The sequence below is a fragment of the Malurus melanocephalus genome, unplaced genomic scaffold (genome assembly GCF_030028575.1).
Source record: "Malurus melanocephalus ecotype Western Australia unplaced genomic scaffold, MMel_1.1 scaffold_862, whole genome shotgun sequence".
NCBI classification, from domain to species: domain Eukaryota; kingdom Metazoa; phylum Chordata; class Aves; order Passeriformes; family Maluridae; genus Malurus; species Malurus melanocephalus.
In genome coordinates this window covers 94,032-107,712 of record NW_026624094.1, presented here as the reverse complement: position 1 = coordinate 107,712, position 13,681 = coordinate 94,032, and the positions used below count along the sequence as shown (strand labels likewise).

At 51.7% G+C, this 13,681-nt stretch overlaps 2 protein-coding genes across 2 annotated transcripts; both read right to left on the bottom strand.

Annotated features, from left to right (window-relative positions):
• Nucleotides 1–2,410: 2,410 nt before the first annotated feature.
• Nucleotides 2,411–7,420, bottom strand: ADPRS (ADP-ribosylserine hydrolase). Its single transcript, XM_057385730.1, has 6 exons — nucleotides 7,170–7,420; nucleotides 5,605–5,701; nucleotides 4,667–4,874; nucleotides 4,394–4,578; nucleotides 4,207–4,307; nucleotides 2,411–3,704 (listed from the first exon to the last, which is right to left on the bottom strand). The coding sequence occupies exons 1-6, from the start codon at nucleotides 7,396–7,398 to the stop codon at nucleotides 3,412–3,414; spliced, it is 1,113 nt and encodes a 370-aa protein (XP_057241713.1). The 5' UTR covers nucleotides 7,399–7,420; the 3' UTR covers nucleotides 2,411–3,411.
• A 155-nt stretch (nucleotides 7,421–7,575) lies between these two features.
• TEKT2 (tektin 2) lies at nucleotides 7,576–12,586 on the bottom strand. The gene is made up of 9 exons (XM_057385741.1): nucleotides 12,415–12,586; nucleotides 11,904–12,029; nucleotides 11,037–11,242; nucleotides 10,429–10,572; nucleotides 9,844–9,958; nucleotides 9,394–9,501; nucleotides 8,884–9,027; nucleotides 8,603–8,682; nucleotides 7,576–7,971 (listed from the first exon to the last, which is right to left on the bottom strand). The coding sequence occupies exons 1-9, from the start codon at nucleotides 12,568–12,570 to the stop codon at nucleotides 7,770–7,772; spliced, it is 1,281 nt and encodes a 426-aa protein (XP_057241724.1). The 5' UTR covers nucleotides 12,571–12,586; the 3' UTR covers nucleotides 7,576–7,769.
• Between the last annotated feature and the right edge of the window lie 1,095 nt (nucleotides 12,587–13,681).

Sequence of the window (13,681 nt, the reverse complement as noted above, 5' to 3'; positions counted from 1 at the left end):
CCAAGCCCAGGTTTGGTAGGGGAGGGTGCTGGGAAGGGACCTGTCTCCTTGCCTGTGGAGAACAGAGGGATTTGAGCTGGTCCAGCCCCACCGTGTGCGTGACCCGACAGGGCCAGGAGCTGCCACACCTGGTGGGAGCTTCATCCTGCTCCTCAAAGCAACTTATTTATACTGTGCCTAACCTACAGTCCATCTCTTCTTCTTCTGTTCTGTTTCGTTCCAAACTTCTTGTTCAAGCTGGCAAAAAGCAACAACCAAACTCCTCACTGTACCCACCCCCAGATYAAGTTTGTGCTGTAGATACTGTTTTGCAATTTCACTTTCCCTTCACGTGCAGAGCGAACCCATAATCACCCCTCGCAGCTATTTAACCTCTTACATTTACACACTAATGGAAAGCGAAGATATTACACGCACATAGTTAGGCTAWAAAAAAAAAAACGATGCACAAGATGAGGGAGGCTGTTCACTCTCCAGAAGGATTTTTTTTTTTCTGGAATACTGAGTACATATTAGCCAGCAGAAAGGATTATTTTCTGTCGTGTGTGTGAGCGCGTGGGATTTTGGTTTCAATCACAAGAATAAAAAAGGTTGGGTTGGATGAGGTATGACTATTTTTAATGCTGAAAACTGCATTACAGTGTGCATTTTTATATACAAATTCTTACTATTTTTTTTAATTTGCCTCTAGTATCTCCATTTCTAACCTAGTATATAGAGGTTTTTAGTTTTGTAAATACTTATTACATGCACTGTCCTAGTAAAAGTTGGTTTAAAATGCACTCTTTGTGACCCAAAACTGACCTGCTCTTCACAACTAAAACTGCAGTACTTGATTGTATTGACAAACATCAATAAAACTTATTGTATAGAGGTGGGCTCAGCTGTGCTTTGTCCTGGGACTTGCTCTGCCTCATATAGTTCCCTTACACTCCATTTCCACCCCAAATCTCCTTGCTCATTCCCAGCAGATCCCCTCACTAATTAATATCCTTATGCAAAAAGTTACTGCACGCTTCTTGTGATTAAGGAAAATATTCCTGTCTCCAGAAATTCAGTTTCAAAAATGGTTGAAACCCAGACACTTGCAGCCTGGCAATTAATTGAGGAACTCAAGGTGAAGATTCCTTTCCCTTCTGTGTGGTTTTTTTCCATGTTTTTTTTTTTATTTGTCACACACCTTGAGCACAGACAACCTCCATCCTGAGCAAGTCAGGAACACTCAGGACTGGTCAATCACCTGCACCAAAGCAYCTTCCCAGGCTCACAGTTCAAAGACATGAAAAGATCCCACCTGGCAGATGTAAAACACCTCCAGAGAAGCCTGGTTGACACACAGGCCCCTTCAAAAAGCTCATTCCAAGGAAAAAGYCATTCTCCTGCTGCCATACACGGGGCTCCCAGCAAATTCCATGGTCTCTGCACCACCCTCACAYGCTGGATTCCAACACCTGAATTCCTTCCACAGGCTGAGAAGGTCAAGGGGCCTTTCAAGGGCCCTTCCTGCAATGCTTGGTGTCAAGTCACCCTTGCACCAAGAACCACTCCTGGTGCTCTTGGCACAGAGGATGCACAACTTCATGACTTGAGTGAAAACACAGGAGCAGTGCTAATTAACAGAGATAACTGAGGGGTTTTATTTCTTCCCAAGGAAACTGAAGGGTTTAGAACACATTTTAATTCTGGCCCAAAGAGCTCTAGTCTTAAAATAGGAGCTCTCTGCTTGTCAGGAGGTCCAAACATTTAAAATTATAAAGCTGCTTTAAAAGAAAAAAAAATCTTCTTTTAAATAATTCCATGAATCTGGTTGCCCCTTTGGCAGAATAATGTGGAAAACCTGGTATTTTACAGCTCAGATCTGCAGCACAATACAAAAATATACAACAGACCAAAATTCTGCATGTTCCCACGACAAGAATCCATTTACACAAGGAAAATCCATTAAAGCATCACACAAAAGACTGGCACTGGAAGGAAGCAGACTAGAGGGAAAACTGGAAGGAGCTGTGGCAGCCAGATTCCCACATGTGCATGCAGCCTGATGCAGCCACCACGTGCCGACACCACCGGGGAGCACCACGGCCACTTCCCGGTGTCACAAGACATACTGGAGAAATAACAAGACTTACACTGTCACATTCAAGTTTATAAACATTTCCATATGATGACTTTTGTTTTCAATTATTAAAAACGCTTTCTAGATGTGCCATTCCCAAGCTGTTTCTCCCTTTTTGACCAGCTCCACTAGGRAAAGGTTTTAAATGTAAAATTCTGGAACACAGCTGTGCTGGAATGTTCTTGGCCACCGACACCAGCTTCTTTTAAACACTGATGCCCTCAATTAACCCACCTTTCCCTTTAATTTTGGGGCAATTTTTACCAAGTACACASGTTTAGAYTGTGYARAARTTAACTCCTGCATCCTGCTCAAGTWACTTTTGTGACTGATTGCAGCAGAAACAGGAATTCTATCTCTGTGCACTACCAGGTTTTAAAAATACCTCCACTCCTGGATTTGCACTCCACGGGAGYTGGACTCTCATGATCCTTGTGGGCTCCTTTCAACTCAGGGCATTCTGTGATTTAAGCAGGAATCTCACTTGGTGCTCTGGGCATAYACAGGACTTCAAAATACAGGATGCATGGATTAGGAACACAGAAGCAGCCAGAGTGGCTGCAGCAGTGTGACAGCAGCTGTGCAAGGGGGCACCTCGTGGATGACAGGGCCAAGGACACAGGAGGAGCAGCAATTAGTTGCCTGGGACCATCTGCAGGCAACAAAGGTCTCTCACAGAGCCAYCAGCAATGCAAAGAACTCTCTTCTCCCTTCACTGGCCATTCTCATTTTGCCTTTAGGGCAAAAACTTCCCCAGGAAGTCTGTGCTCTGCTGTCCTAACACCACAGAGGTGACAACCTGGGCCACCAGGCCTCACTGGTGACTCCTGTGATGTCCCCTAGCTGGCCAGCTGAGAGTCACCTGCTGCTTTATGCGGGGTGTGGAGCCTCCCAAAGCCACTGGGCAAGCCACTGATCACCAAAACAACCCACGGACACAGGAGCAGAGGAAAACAGGGAGAAAGTCCATGGATTCAGACACCCACCAATAACTGCAATGACAAATGGCACAACGGTGGACAAAGCAAGCAGCAGAAATCCCATGGAAAATGAGACACTCCTGTACACTCAGGGAAGCTGCACCCACTGTCCAAGCTTCCCAGCTGATCTGAGACTGAAGGGGATGTCCCCTCTGTCCCAAGCTGGCTCGTGCTCCCAGCTGACAGCAGCAGGCACCCTTCCCAGGTGAGGCTCACTGGTGTAGGCTGATGGCACAGATCCACCCCAGGTCTAACCAGTGAAGCAGAAGTGACCATCCCTTCACCTTCAGGAAAGCCCTGGAGCTGCCCCAGAGCTCAGAGCCGCTGGCAGTAGAGTTCATAGAGGCTCTTGGCCATCCTCTGGGTCTCCTGGAAAGCCTCACAGCTCTGCTCCCAGCTCGGGGGCACCTGCTCCTCCCCGTAATAGGCCCCGGCGATGGCCCCTGCCATGGTGGCGATGGTGTCCGTGTCCCCCCCCAGGGAGATGCAGTAGATGATGGTTCTCTGCAGGGCGTTGTAGTGGTCAGGAATGTCAGGATCAGCGTCCATGCAGCGCAGGAAGGAGTAAATGGCAGTGGGGACGGAGCGCAGCGCGGCGATGCCGTTGCCTGGAACACACCCTGTCATCACCCTCTGGGATTCCTTCCTTTTCCCTTCCTACTGTAACTTCCTGTTGCCGGTAACTTTCCATAATGCTATCATGGATTTTACCAGGAAAAGGTGCAAATTTGTGCCTCAGGAATCCCCCCAGCTCCCCAGTACCACTCACATCCTGCAGAACAAGTCCCACTTACCCCAGGATAGTCTGGCCACACCCATCCCCATCCAACATGACAACCCAACAGCCCTTTAGAGATCTTGGAATATTAAGAAACATTATGAAGRTAACATTTCCTTAACAAGACTTCTTTCTTTCCTGCCATTACAGAGGGAATCGCTGGATTGAGACTCAGAATTCCCAGCTGGTGAGCACAGGCAGTTTTACCAGCACATTCTGTGCCTGACAAGCAGCAAAGGCCAAAGGGGAATCTGAAGACACATCTACCAGTCTTGCTGAGTTAGTCCTGCTTCCAGCTCTCTCCTAAGGCTTGCACTAAGAAAGGTACTCACCCAATTCAAACAATACATCTGCTTTGGGAACACTGCTYAACTCCAAAAATTCCTTGATTTTCTTTAGACGCCTGGAAAATGGTAAATCCTCAAATCCCAGCCTGCAGAGAGTGCAGTAAAGGGGAGAGAACGTGAAGAGCCAGAACAAACCACCACAGCAGGTTGGGGCTTCCTCACATCTACTCACGCTCGGGCGTCACTGAGAGACTTGTCATCTGCCTCCACGTGCTCCATGTGGCTGATGAGCTGCTCCAGGAAGGTTTCCCTGCTGAGCCCCTCCTGCAGTGCCAGGTGCACGGCCAGGGCCTGGAGGATGGCCCCGTTGTAGCCCAGAGAGTTGGCGTGGGTCAGCTCTGCGCTCAGCTTCGCAAACTGCCAAAGAAACCCCGGTGTCAGCAAAGCTCCTGGGGCACTCCCCAGGCAGCAGGGATGCCCAGAGCAGCCCAGAACATTCCGTTACCTTTTTGACATCCTGGATGTCGGAGTAGACGAGGGGGATGCCRGCCACCCTCATGGCCCCGCCATTCCCGTAGGAGCCCTTCCCGTTGAACTGCGCTCTCGCGGGCTCAAACACATCGTTGCACTTGGGGCTCAAAAGCTTCTTGAAGACATTGACCACGGCCATCCCATAACCCCTGTTGGGCTCCTTCTTGTACTCCTCGGCAAACCTGGTGTGGGCAGGGGGGAAAGCACCCCTGTTATTGGGGTCTGTGATTGCCTGAAGCCTCTTGCTACAGTGAATTAGTAACACTCAGGTAAATCAGTGACAGTCAGGGCTCAGWGACAGCTCTGCAGAGAAACAATTCCCAAAAAACAGTGTGAAAGGAGGATGTATAAACATCACCTTTCATAACCCACTTGTTTCCCTCTCAACTCTGCCTCAAAATAGAAGCAAACTAGAAACATTTCCGTGGGTCACAACCACAAGGAAAGTCTTTTGTTCAAGTTCAATGGAAGAGTTTTCTAAACAAAGAAATACTTTCCCTTAAGTGGAACCAAATGCTCCCAGCGCTGGGGATTCAACAGGGAAACAGATCATAAACAGAGTCAAGCTGAGCTCACTCCTATTCCCTCACTAAATTAAGGGCAGTACAAACATAAATAGTAACAAATAAACATGAAATTAAATGTTTCTGGAATTTCCAAGCATTCTGCTCCCCAAAGGTGAACACATACAGGGCTGACACRCAGTAGGGTCAAGGCAGCCTTGGACTTCACACTGAAGCTGATACTGCTGCACAGACCAAGGCATGGCAAAGCAACAACAAACTAAATGATTAACCACCTCTTTCCTAATTTCTTCCTCTCCACGAATTAGCAACGGCTCTGCCCCAGCCCCTGCTCCCTTCCACAGACAATCACAGTGAYGGTTTCACCTTCAGGAAGCCTCATCCTCACCTCTTGGCCATGTCGACCTCATCAAACTCCCGCTTGGCCAGCAGAGACTGCACCACCGACCTGCTCATGGCCGTGTCATCCGTGTACGGCAGCGACTCTGCAATGGGAGGGCAAAGAGTGACACCTCCAGCCAGGGACAAACCACTCCTGCCCTTGGCCAGCACCGCCCTCATCTCCAAGGCCTGAGTGTCACAGGTTGCAGYTGTGGCTGCCCTGGAAGTGTCCAAGRCCAGGTTGGAYRGGGCWTGGAGCAACCTGGGATAGTGGAAGGTGTCCCTGCTCAAGGCAGGGGGTGGGAATGGATGAGCTTTAGGTCCTTTCCAACTGAAACCTGTCTAGGATTTCAATTCCACAGTACTCTGAGTTTGACACTGCCATGGTCATCAAAGGAAGGAGACAGAGCCAGGGAGCTGCATCCACAGCTAGAAGGACACAGAATTTACTTCAAGATTAATAAGAGCAAGGAGAAAGGGTTTGACATTCACAGGTGCATACAGACAAGAGACAGGCCAACACAGAATCACAGATTCCCAGGATGGTTTGGTTTGGTGGGGACCTTAAAGCTCATCCAGTTTCACCCCCTGCCATGGAGAGGGACACCTTCCACTATCCCAGGGCTCTCCAAGCCCCGTCCAACCTGGCCTTGGGACACTTCCAGGGATGAGAAAGCCGCAGCTCCTCTGGCCAACCTGTGCCAGGTCCTCACTGGTTTCACAGGAAGAACTTTCTCCCAATATCGCATGGAACCAAGCCCTCTGGCAGTGGGAAGCCATTCCCCTTGTCCTGTCACTCCAGGCCCTTGTCAATAGTCTCCATCTTTCCTGCAGGCTCCCCTCAGGCACTGAAAGGTTGCAATCACTTCTTAGGAGTTAAATAACAACTCCATGCTTCATTCACTCTCCTCAAGTTTTGATACCTCTGCTCCCTGCTGACAGCCCAGCACTGCCACACCCATTCCCAGCATATCCACACCACGGCTTCCCCTTCACAAGAACAGYGTGGGCTGAGCACAGCAAGACACGGGTTCCTTCACACCAGCCGCGTTCCTAAGGAATCCTTAAATAATCCTCAGGGAACCAGAATGGTCAGGGGGTTGAACCCCTACAGCACAGGCAGACAGGACAGGGGGACAACCACGGCTGTCACAAGGGAGGTGCCCTACGACAAAGTGTGGGTTAAGGACTGGGASCACCCAAATTTGGGGCGGGCACTGCGCCTGGGGGTACGAGCCACACCCCAAACCCCAATCCTGGGGGTTCTGAGGAAGGAGGGACACACACGCTGCCCCCAAAGCCCAATCTTGGGGGTGCTGAGGAAGGAGGGACGCAAACACAGCCCCCAAAGCCCAATCCTGGGGGTTCTGAGGAAGAAGGAACACACACACAGCCCCCAAACCCCAATCCTGGGGGTTCTGAGCGTGGGGCACACACGCACCCCAAAGCAGTCCCGGGGAGTGCTGAAGCCTATCCCGAATCTCCGGGGTGCCGAATGCCGTGCGCGGCGGGCTGTGTGAAGGGGGGACCAGGGGATGTACCCCGCCCCCGTTCCCGCTCTCCCGCACGCACCTCCACGTGCGCTGCCCGCCGCCTCCCCTCCCTCCTCAGGCGGCGCMGGTTCCAGCCCTTTGAGGAAACTCAGCAGCTCCGGCAGCTTCACGACGCTCCTGCCTTCGAAAACAGCTCCAAGACAATCCCCCAACAACGCCCCGGCCAAGCAGCCCCGGAACCGAGCGAGGCCGGGCCGGGGACGAGCCGGGACCCGCCCGGGGCCCGAGGCCGGACYCGCCGCCGCCATCTTCAGTGCGCGGCGCCTTCTCCCCGCGGGCCGCCAGGGGGCGSTGTGYGCGGAACGGCCAWAGGCGCTGCGCCACACTGCCCCCTGGCGGCTCGGATGACCCACAGCGCACCCGCCTGCTCCCTTAATCCCTCCTGGAATCCAGATGGATTTAATCACTGCGGATGACAACCGGGGACAGGCCCTTTATTGTTTATAAATCTCCTCGGAGCGCGGGAGGCTGTAAGCATCATCCAAGGGCCAGACAGTTATAAAACAAACTAGGAGGAGAATTCCATTCTCCCCAAACACGACGCAGATGTCCCTTTTCCTTGCTGCAGAACTGAATCACTGGGAGATTTCCCCTCCGCGCTTGCACAATTCCGGGTGTGCTAAGCCAGCTCCAGCTCACTCTTATTCGGCAGGTTCCTGGTGCGGCTGACAGCGTCAACCTCTGGATCAAATTTCTCCACAGGGACCACAAGTTTTCTCCGGCTGACCATGCACTTGTTGTCCAGCTGCAGAGAATTGGTTTTGTAGCCAATATCAGTCTGTATGCGGTGAAGTTGTCGGTAAAGACCATCCAAGGTATTCCTGGGAATGAGCAGAAGTGACAGGAGTTGGGATCAAATGCTGCATTTCTTCCCAGGAACATGCTCCCCAGGGAATGGTCACAGCCATGACCCTGCCAGAGCTCAAGGAACATTTGGGAAATGYTCTCAAGCACAAGGTGGGAGTGTTGTGGTGTCCTGTGCAGGGCCAGGAGTTGGATTCCGTGATTCTAGTGTGTCTCTCCCAACTCAAGATATTCCATGATTCTAAAAGGGACAGGAAACACCCAACTTCCCACTTTCTGGCAGCATTTGGCCCTGTACAAAGAGCAAACTCATCAGATACTCAGTTTGGGGCAGTGAATAGTGAGCCCACAYACYGCTGCCAGCCCACAGCAGCACTTCTGTTTCTTCCTTTTCACCCTCTTTKTTGTTCCTCTTGGAAGAGTCAGGGCCTGGATGAAATCAGAGTCCAGCAGGAGCTGTGGGAGCCCCATTCTCCTCCCACCACAGACACCTCGTGCCTGTACCCTGCACCCACCAAGCCCAAACGCTGTTGCCTCCCRTGAGCCACAAGCTCCAAAAGGCAGGAGGTGTGCCAGGGGCAGGGACAGCCAGAGCCACATCCTCCCAGCACACTGTGGGACACTCTGCCTGGAGAGAAGGACACTCACTGTGACTCTGTCCGCTTGTCCTGGAGCGCACGGATCGTCTTCTCCAGCTGCTGGACCTCATCTGTCAGTCCRTACTGAGCCTGCAGGGAGGAGGGAACAGCACTTAACAGGGCTTTCAAAAAGGCCGGGGTTCCCTCATTCCCCTCTCCCCCAGCTGTGACATTTCCCTGTTTTGCTATGTCACTGTAGGATCCGTTGCTCAGCTGCTCCAAAACTCATGCACGTTTTTCAGAGCCACCTTCCCAGTCAGTTCCCTGCAGGGACCGTGCCAGGTCAGGTACCTGATCYCGGCAGAGCTCAATGTGGGGCCGGTACGTGCGAGTCTCCAGGCGAGTGTGAGCCACTTTCAGATCCAGTGTTCTCTTCCGGATATCRTCCTCCAGCTGTCGGATCTCCTCCTCCATGTCAGCAATTTCATCCAAGGTCTAAGGATAATGACATGTGTCATGAGGGACAGCCGGGGTTACRGACTGGGAAATGGCCCCCATGTCTCTGGGAATTTTGTTGTGCTGGGGATGGATTTTACGCAAGGGCTTCTGAGGACTGAATCCTTTGCTTGGACCAGGATGGTGCTGCTGAGACCARGGGTGAAATAAAAAGGCCCAAACCTGGCAGTGCTGCCAAGCAGYGCCAGAGAAGCACCTGTGAGAGGTGGGATACTGCTGGATCATACATGTGCCACTAAACAGCAAGCATGTGGAAACTACCCTGAGGCCATGAGGGTCCACTGACACTTTGGGATTCCATTCCCAGCCAAGGTTGTRGTAAGTGACCAAAGAACCAACACTTACATTCTTCTCCTGCCACCTCAGCTCACTAAGGGCTCCTTCCATGTCTCTCATCCTCTTCCTTATGGCAAACTCTGTAGCTATACGCTGAGCATCCAGCTCATTGTTTGTCTGAGGACAGAACAGTTCCAGTCACACATGGCTACAAGGCATCTGTGTCCCCTCCAGATGTGCCTGGGAGGCTGGGACAAACCCAGGGGCAAAACCAGCTGGGTTTGGCTGCTGCCACASATGTGCAGGTCACACTCCCCCAGTAGCCAAAAGGCAAGGATTGATGGACAGGGATGTGTCCTCCAGCTTGCTGTGACTGCTGCAAGCTCTGCAGCATAACTAAGCTMCTACTTAAACCAGGAGGGCAGCTGCTCCCAGACAGACCCAGAGACATGCCTGCCACTCTCTCCCACACCCGATCCAGAATGGCACCATGGATTCCCAGCCAAGCRAGCAGTTTACCTGGGCAATGGTAAGTGTGATTGCTCCTCTGAGATCAACTGAGGCTTTCAATTCTGCCTCAGCACGGTCCTTGTTGTGCTGGCTGTTCAGTTCCCACTCACGAAGTGCAGTTGCTCTATGAACAAATCAGTTCTGAAAATGAGTGTTTGCAAGACAGTTTAAAGGAACCACTTGCTGCAGGCCAGGATGGCAGCACAAAATGATTCTGGAAAGCTGAGGGCACATCTTGCCTGGTCTTCTCAGGCCCAACATCTACTCCACCCAGGAACACATCCAAACCATGGAATGGAGTGCTAAGCAAGTGCAAATGTGCAGCAGGTCCCCCTGAGCTGTGCCAGAGGTGACACCACACCATGAGTGTCACCTACAGCCAGGCAGGAAGGAGGCAGGGCACCTGTCCCCGCTGGGTTTGTGGTGGCARTTTAGCTACCTGCCAAAAGTCTGTGGCTTCCCCATGCCACAGGCAACTTCTGTTCTGAGCTCTCTCCAAAACTGTACCCATCAAGCCAGGTCTCAGCATGGAAGGAAAATGCATCCCAGGGCTCAGTGCAGATTTGGCCACATAAGGACAGATTCTTTCCTTACCCGTCTGGGACCCGTGTTGGGTTGACCTTGAAGGATATGTTGCCAGAGTTGACATTGAAGGCCAAGCACTGCCGATCAAGTTCCAACGCTTCCACCTTGTGCCGGTGGTCAAGGCTCAGCTCCTGACGAGCTTCCTTTAAGAGGCTGCAGAGAGCCGGGCTGGAGTCAGGAGGGAGCAGGCCCAGGGCAGGGGCAGCTCACAACTCCCAAAGCCTTTATCACCATGTCAGTCATCTTTGTGAAATGAATGATAAGCTCCCACCCTCCCTTGGAACTGGGCCCAACCTGCGCAACACTGCCTGCCTGGCTGCCCCAGGCTCTGGAGAATGGAGCTGTGAAGGATTCCCACAGAGTATCAGGGCCTGGCCACTGATTCCTGAACCAAGGCAGGTGGCACAAGAGATCTGGGACAAAATTTCCAAAGGGTGATTGTGAAGTCTCCCTTACACACCCTTCCCTTCCAGCCCACAGACCTTGATAATTATCCAAGGTTCCTGTGTGGTTCCCTGCCTGCCTTGCCATCTCAGCATGGCATTAGAGGCACATTAAATATCTGGGGCCAAGCAAGGACAACAGAGTCATTGGCCAAAAGCTGAGTCATTTCTCACCAGAGCTGTTTGAAGGCTTCATCCACTCGCTGCTGCAGCTCTTTCTTGACTTTCTCAATCGTCTTCACCTCTTTGACTAGCTCCTCTTCCACAGGGTCCCTSACCACGTCAATGTCACGACGGCTCTCACGGAATGTCAGACACTCAATGGCAACATCCAACCACAAGTTTTTTGCCTGAAGGGCATTTTCTGCTGCCTCCTTCACCTGGAAGAAGCAGTCAACCAGGTGTGGGGTGGATCTTCTAGGGATGGGAGGAAGAAAGGAAGGGAAACCCACCCATATCACCATTAAGAGGGACTCACACTGTTGATCTTTGCAGTTCTGAAACCTTTTAGCAAGTCTGGAATAAAAATTGCCAGAGCCAAACACCCAAATCCCCTACMCCTGCTAGTTGCATTGGGAATCACCTTGCTGGGGATCAACAACTCCAGAAGCAGCAGCAGCCTCTGGGTTTAGAACTCACAGTATTAGAGATATCCCACTCCTATTCTCTATTTAAAACCAAACGTTTTTGAAGTATGGTGTTAACATAWTTCTTATTATCCTTCAGAGCTTTGTAAAAAGTCCAAACAACAAAATTACCCAGGAATCCAAACAAGGGCGTGCAATGTACAGTTGCATGACATGGCTTGGCTCAGCCAAGAACACAGTGGTTTGCTTTCCAGAAAGTCTTTCCAGAAAGTCATATGGATCTCGGTATGAAATATATATATATATATATATATGTATATGTAAATATATCTAGTGAGAAGCCCCCCTTAAACTTCATAATGGGCTTGCCCATTGCAAAAGACAAGCCTCAATTCTTTCACATCCCATCTAGAGAGTGTAAGTTCATTTCCAGCCATCTGCCTTCCCAACATACTTTGGTTAAGGCATCGATTTCCGCATCCATCTCTGTGAGGCATCTGGCCAGGGCCTCTCTCCATCTGTCTATGGTGGTGACACGATCTTTGAGGCGTGTTCGGCTGTTGTGCTCATCCCATCTTGCCTGGAATTCGAGAGAAATGCCATTACTCTTTTTTAACTTGTAGCTGTGAATCTTGCTGAAGCCTTCTCCTGTTTTCAGGACTGACTGAGCCTCTCAGGAATACAACACGTTGCCATTTGGTCTCACAGTCATTTACAGAAATGGAGAGCACAGAGAACAACGCAGGGGGCAATGGATGTGAGAAACACACTCAGGGATTTTGTGACTGTACAGATACATCAYTGCAGGTGGGTTTACAGGGGGTAAATGCACAATATTTAGCATGTTCTGTACAGGTAAAGCCCTTTATTCTCTCATCCATACAGCCAAATACAGACATTCTGCACAGCTGCGCAGTCCACAATGCTGACAAACCTGGGAGCAGCCCCCCTGCCAAAGCRCCCACCTGGTTGCCGGTTTCATTGCGGAGAACTCGTCCTTCCTGCCGGACATTATGGGAATTATAACGCTGCTGTTCAGCGTCGGCTGAGATGAGGAGGGAGTGGTTTTGCCARTCAGGCATGGTGAAGCGCTGGCCCGGCTTTACGCTCAGTGAAGCCATCTTGCTGAACAGGTGACTGAAAGGGAGAGGAAGATTAATGTGTTTATTCATGGAAATACACCTGAAATGGAGTTGCAGCCAAAAACTGCAGAGCTCTTCAGGGAAAAAGCAGCAGCAAGCTGCAACCTGGCACCTGGCCTAATGCAGATACACGTTGTTAAAATGGGAGAGTGCAAGGGCAGGTGATGGGAGCCACTCTCTGCCCTGGGCCAGGGGAAAAAAACCTGTGCACCTGTCCCACCTGTCCCTCCCTGGGAATGGAGCTGTTTGCAGGGACAATGAACTGTTCACAGCACCAGCTCCCATATGGAATTTACTGAGCTCGGACAAAATGGCTGAGGATGTGACTGATTCTGTTGTGCTACTGCTGAAAGCTCAGCCCAGGACTGTGATCCCAGGGTACTCCAAGGCTTTGCAGGAACAGCAGGATTTTTAGGCTTCTTCTCTCTTTTTACCCATCACATCCAGCACAATGGGCAGAAACTGCAGACCCCACTCCAGAAGGTCCAAGCAGCTCCGGAGRGAGCTGCAGGTGCCCAAACCCATGGTCAGGTGCAGTTCTGGCACAGAATGCCTTGGCAGCAGAATACCCCATGGCTGCCCCAGCCCCCTCGGGTGCAGGGCTCCTCAAGCACCACAGCCACCCTCACCAAGGGCTGAYGGGGATGTGCAGCTCAGGAATTCCTGAAGGGAAGGAAGACCGGAGGGAGGGCACAAAGGGCCAAAGGGGCCCGACCACAGGTGGAGGGGAAAGAGGGAAAGATGAGAAAMAGGGAAAAAGGGAAAAGGGGAGAGGCTCAGCCGCCAGCTCGGAAGGGGCCTCACCCCGGGCTGGTGAGGGCATTCAGCTCCCTCGGGCTCACCCTGTCCCTTCCTCCCTCAGGGACAGGCCAGCTCAGGGCTGCTGTCTCCCCTCAGCATTCCCAACCTATTCCCCCTTCTCCACTCACCGTTCCCACCTGACCTCCACTGTCCCCTCACTTTTCCCGGCCGATCATCCCCGTGCCCCCGCCCTCCCCTCACCTTTCCCGGCCTATCCGCCCTCTCCCTTCACCGTTCCCGGCCGATCATCTCTCTCCCCTCACCGTTCCCGGCTGATCCCCCTCTCTCC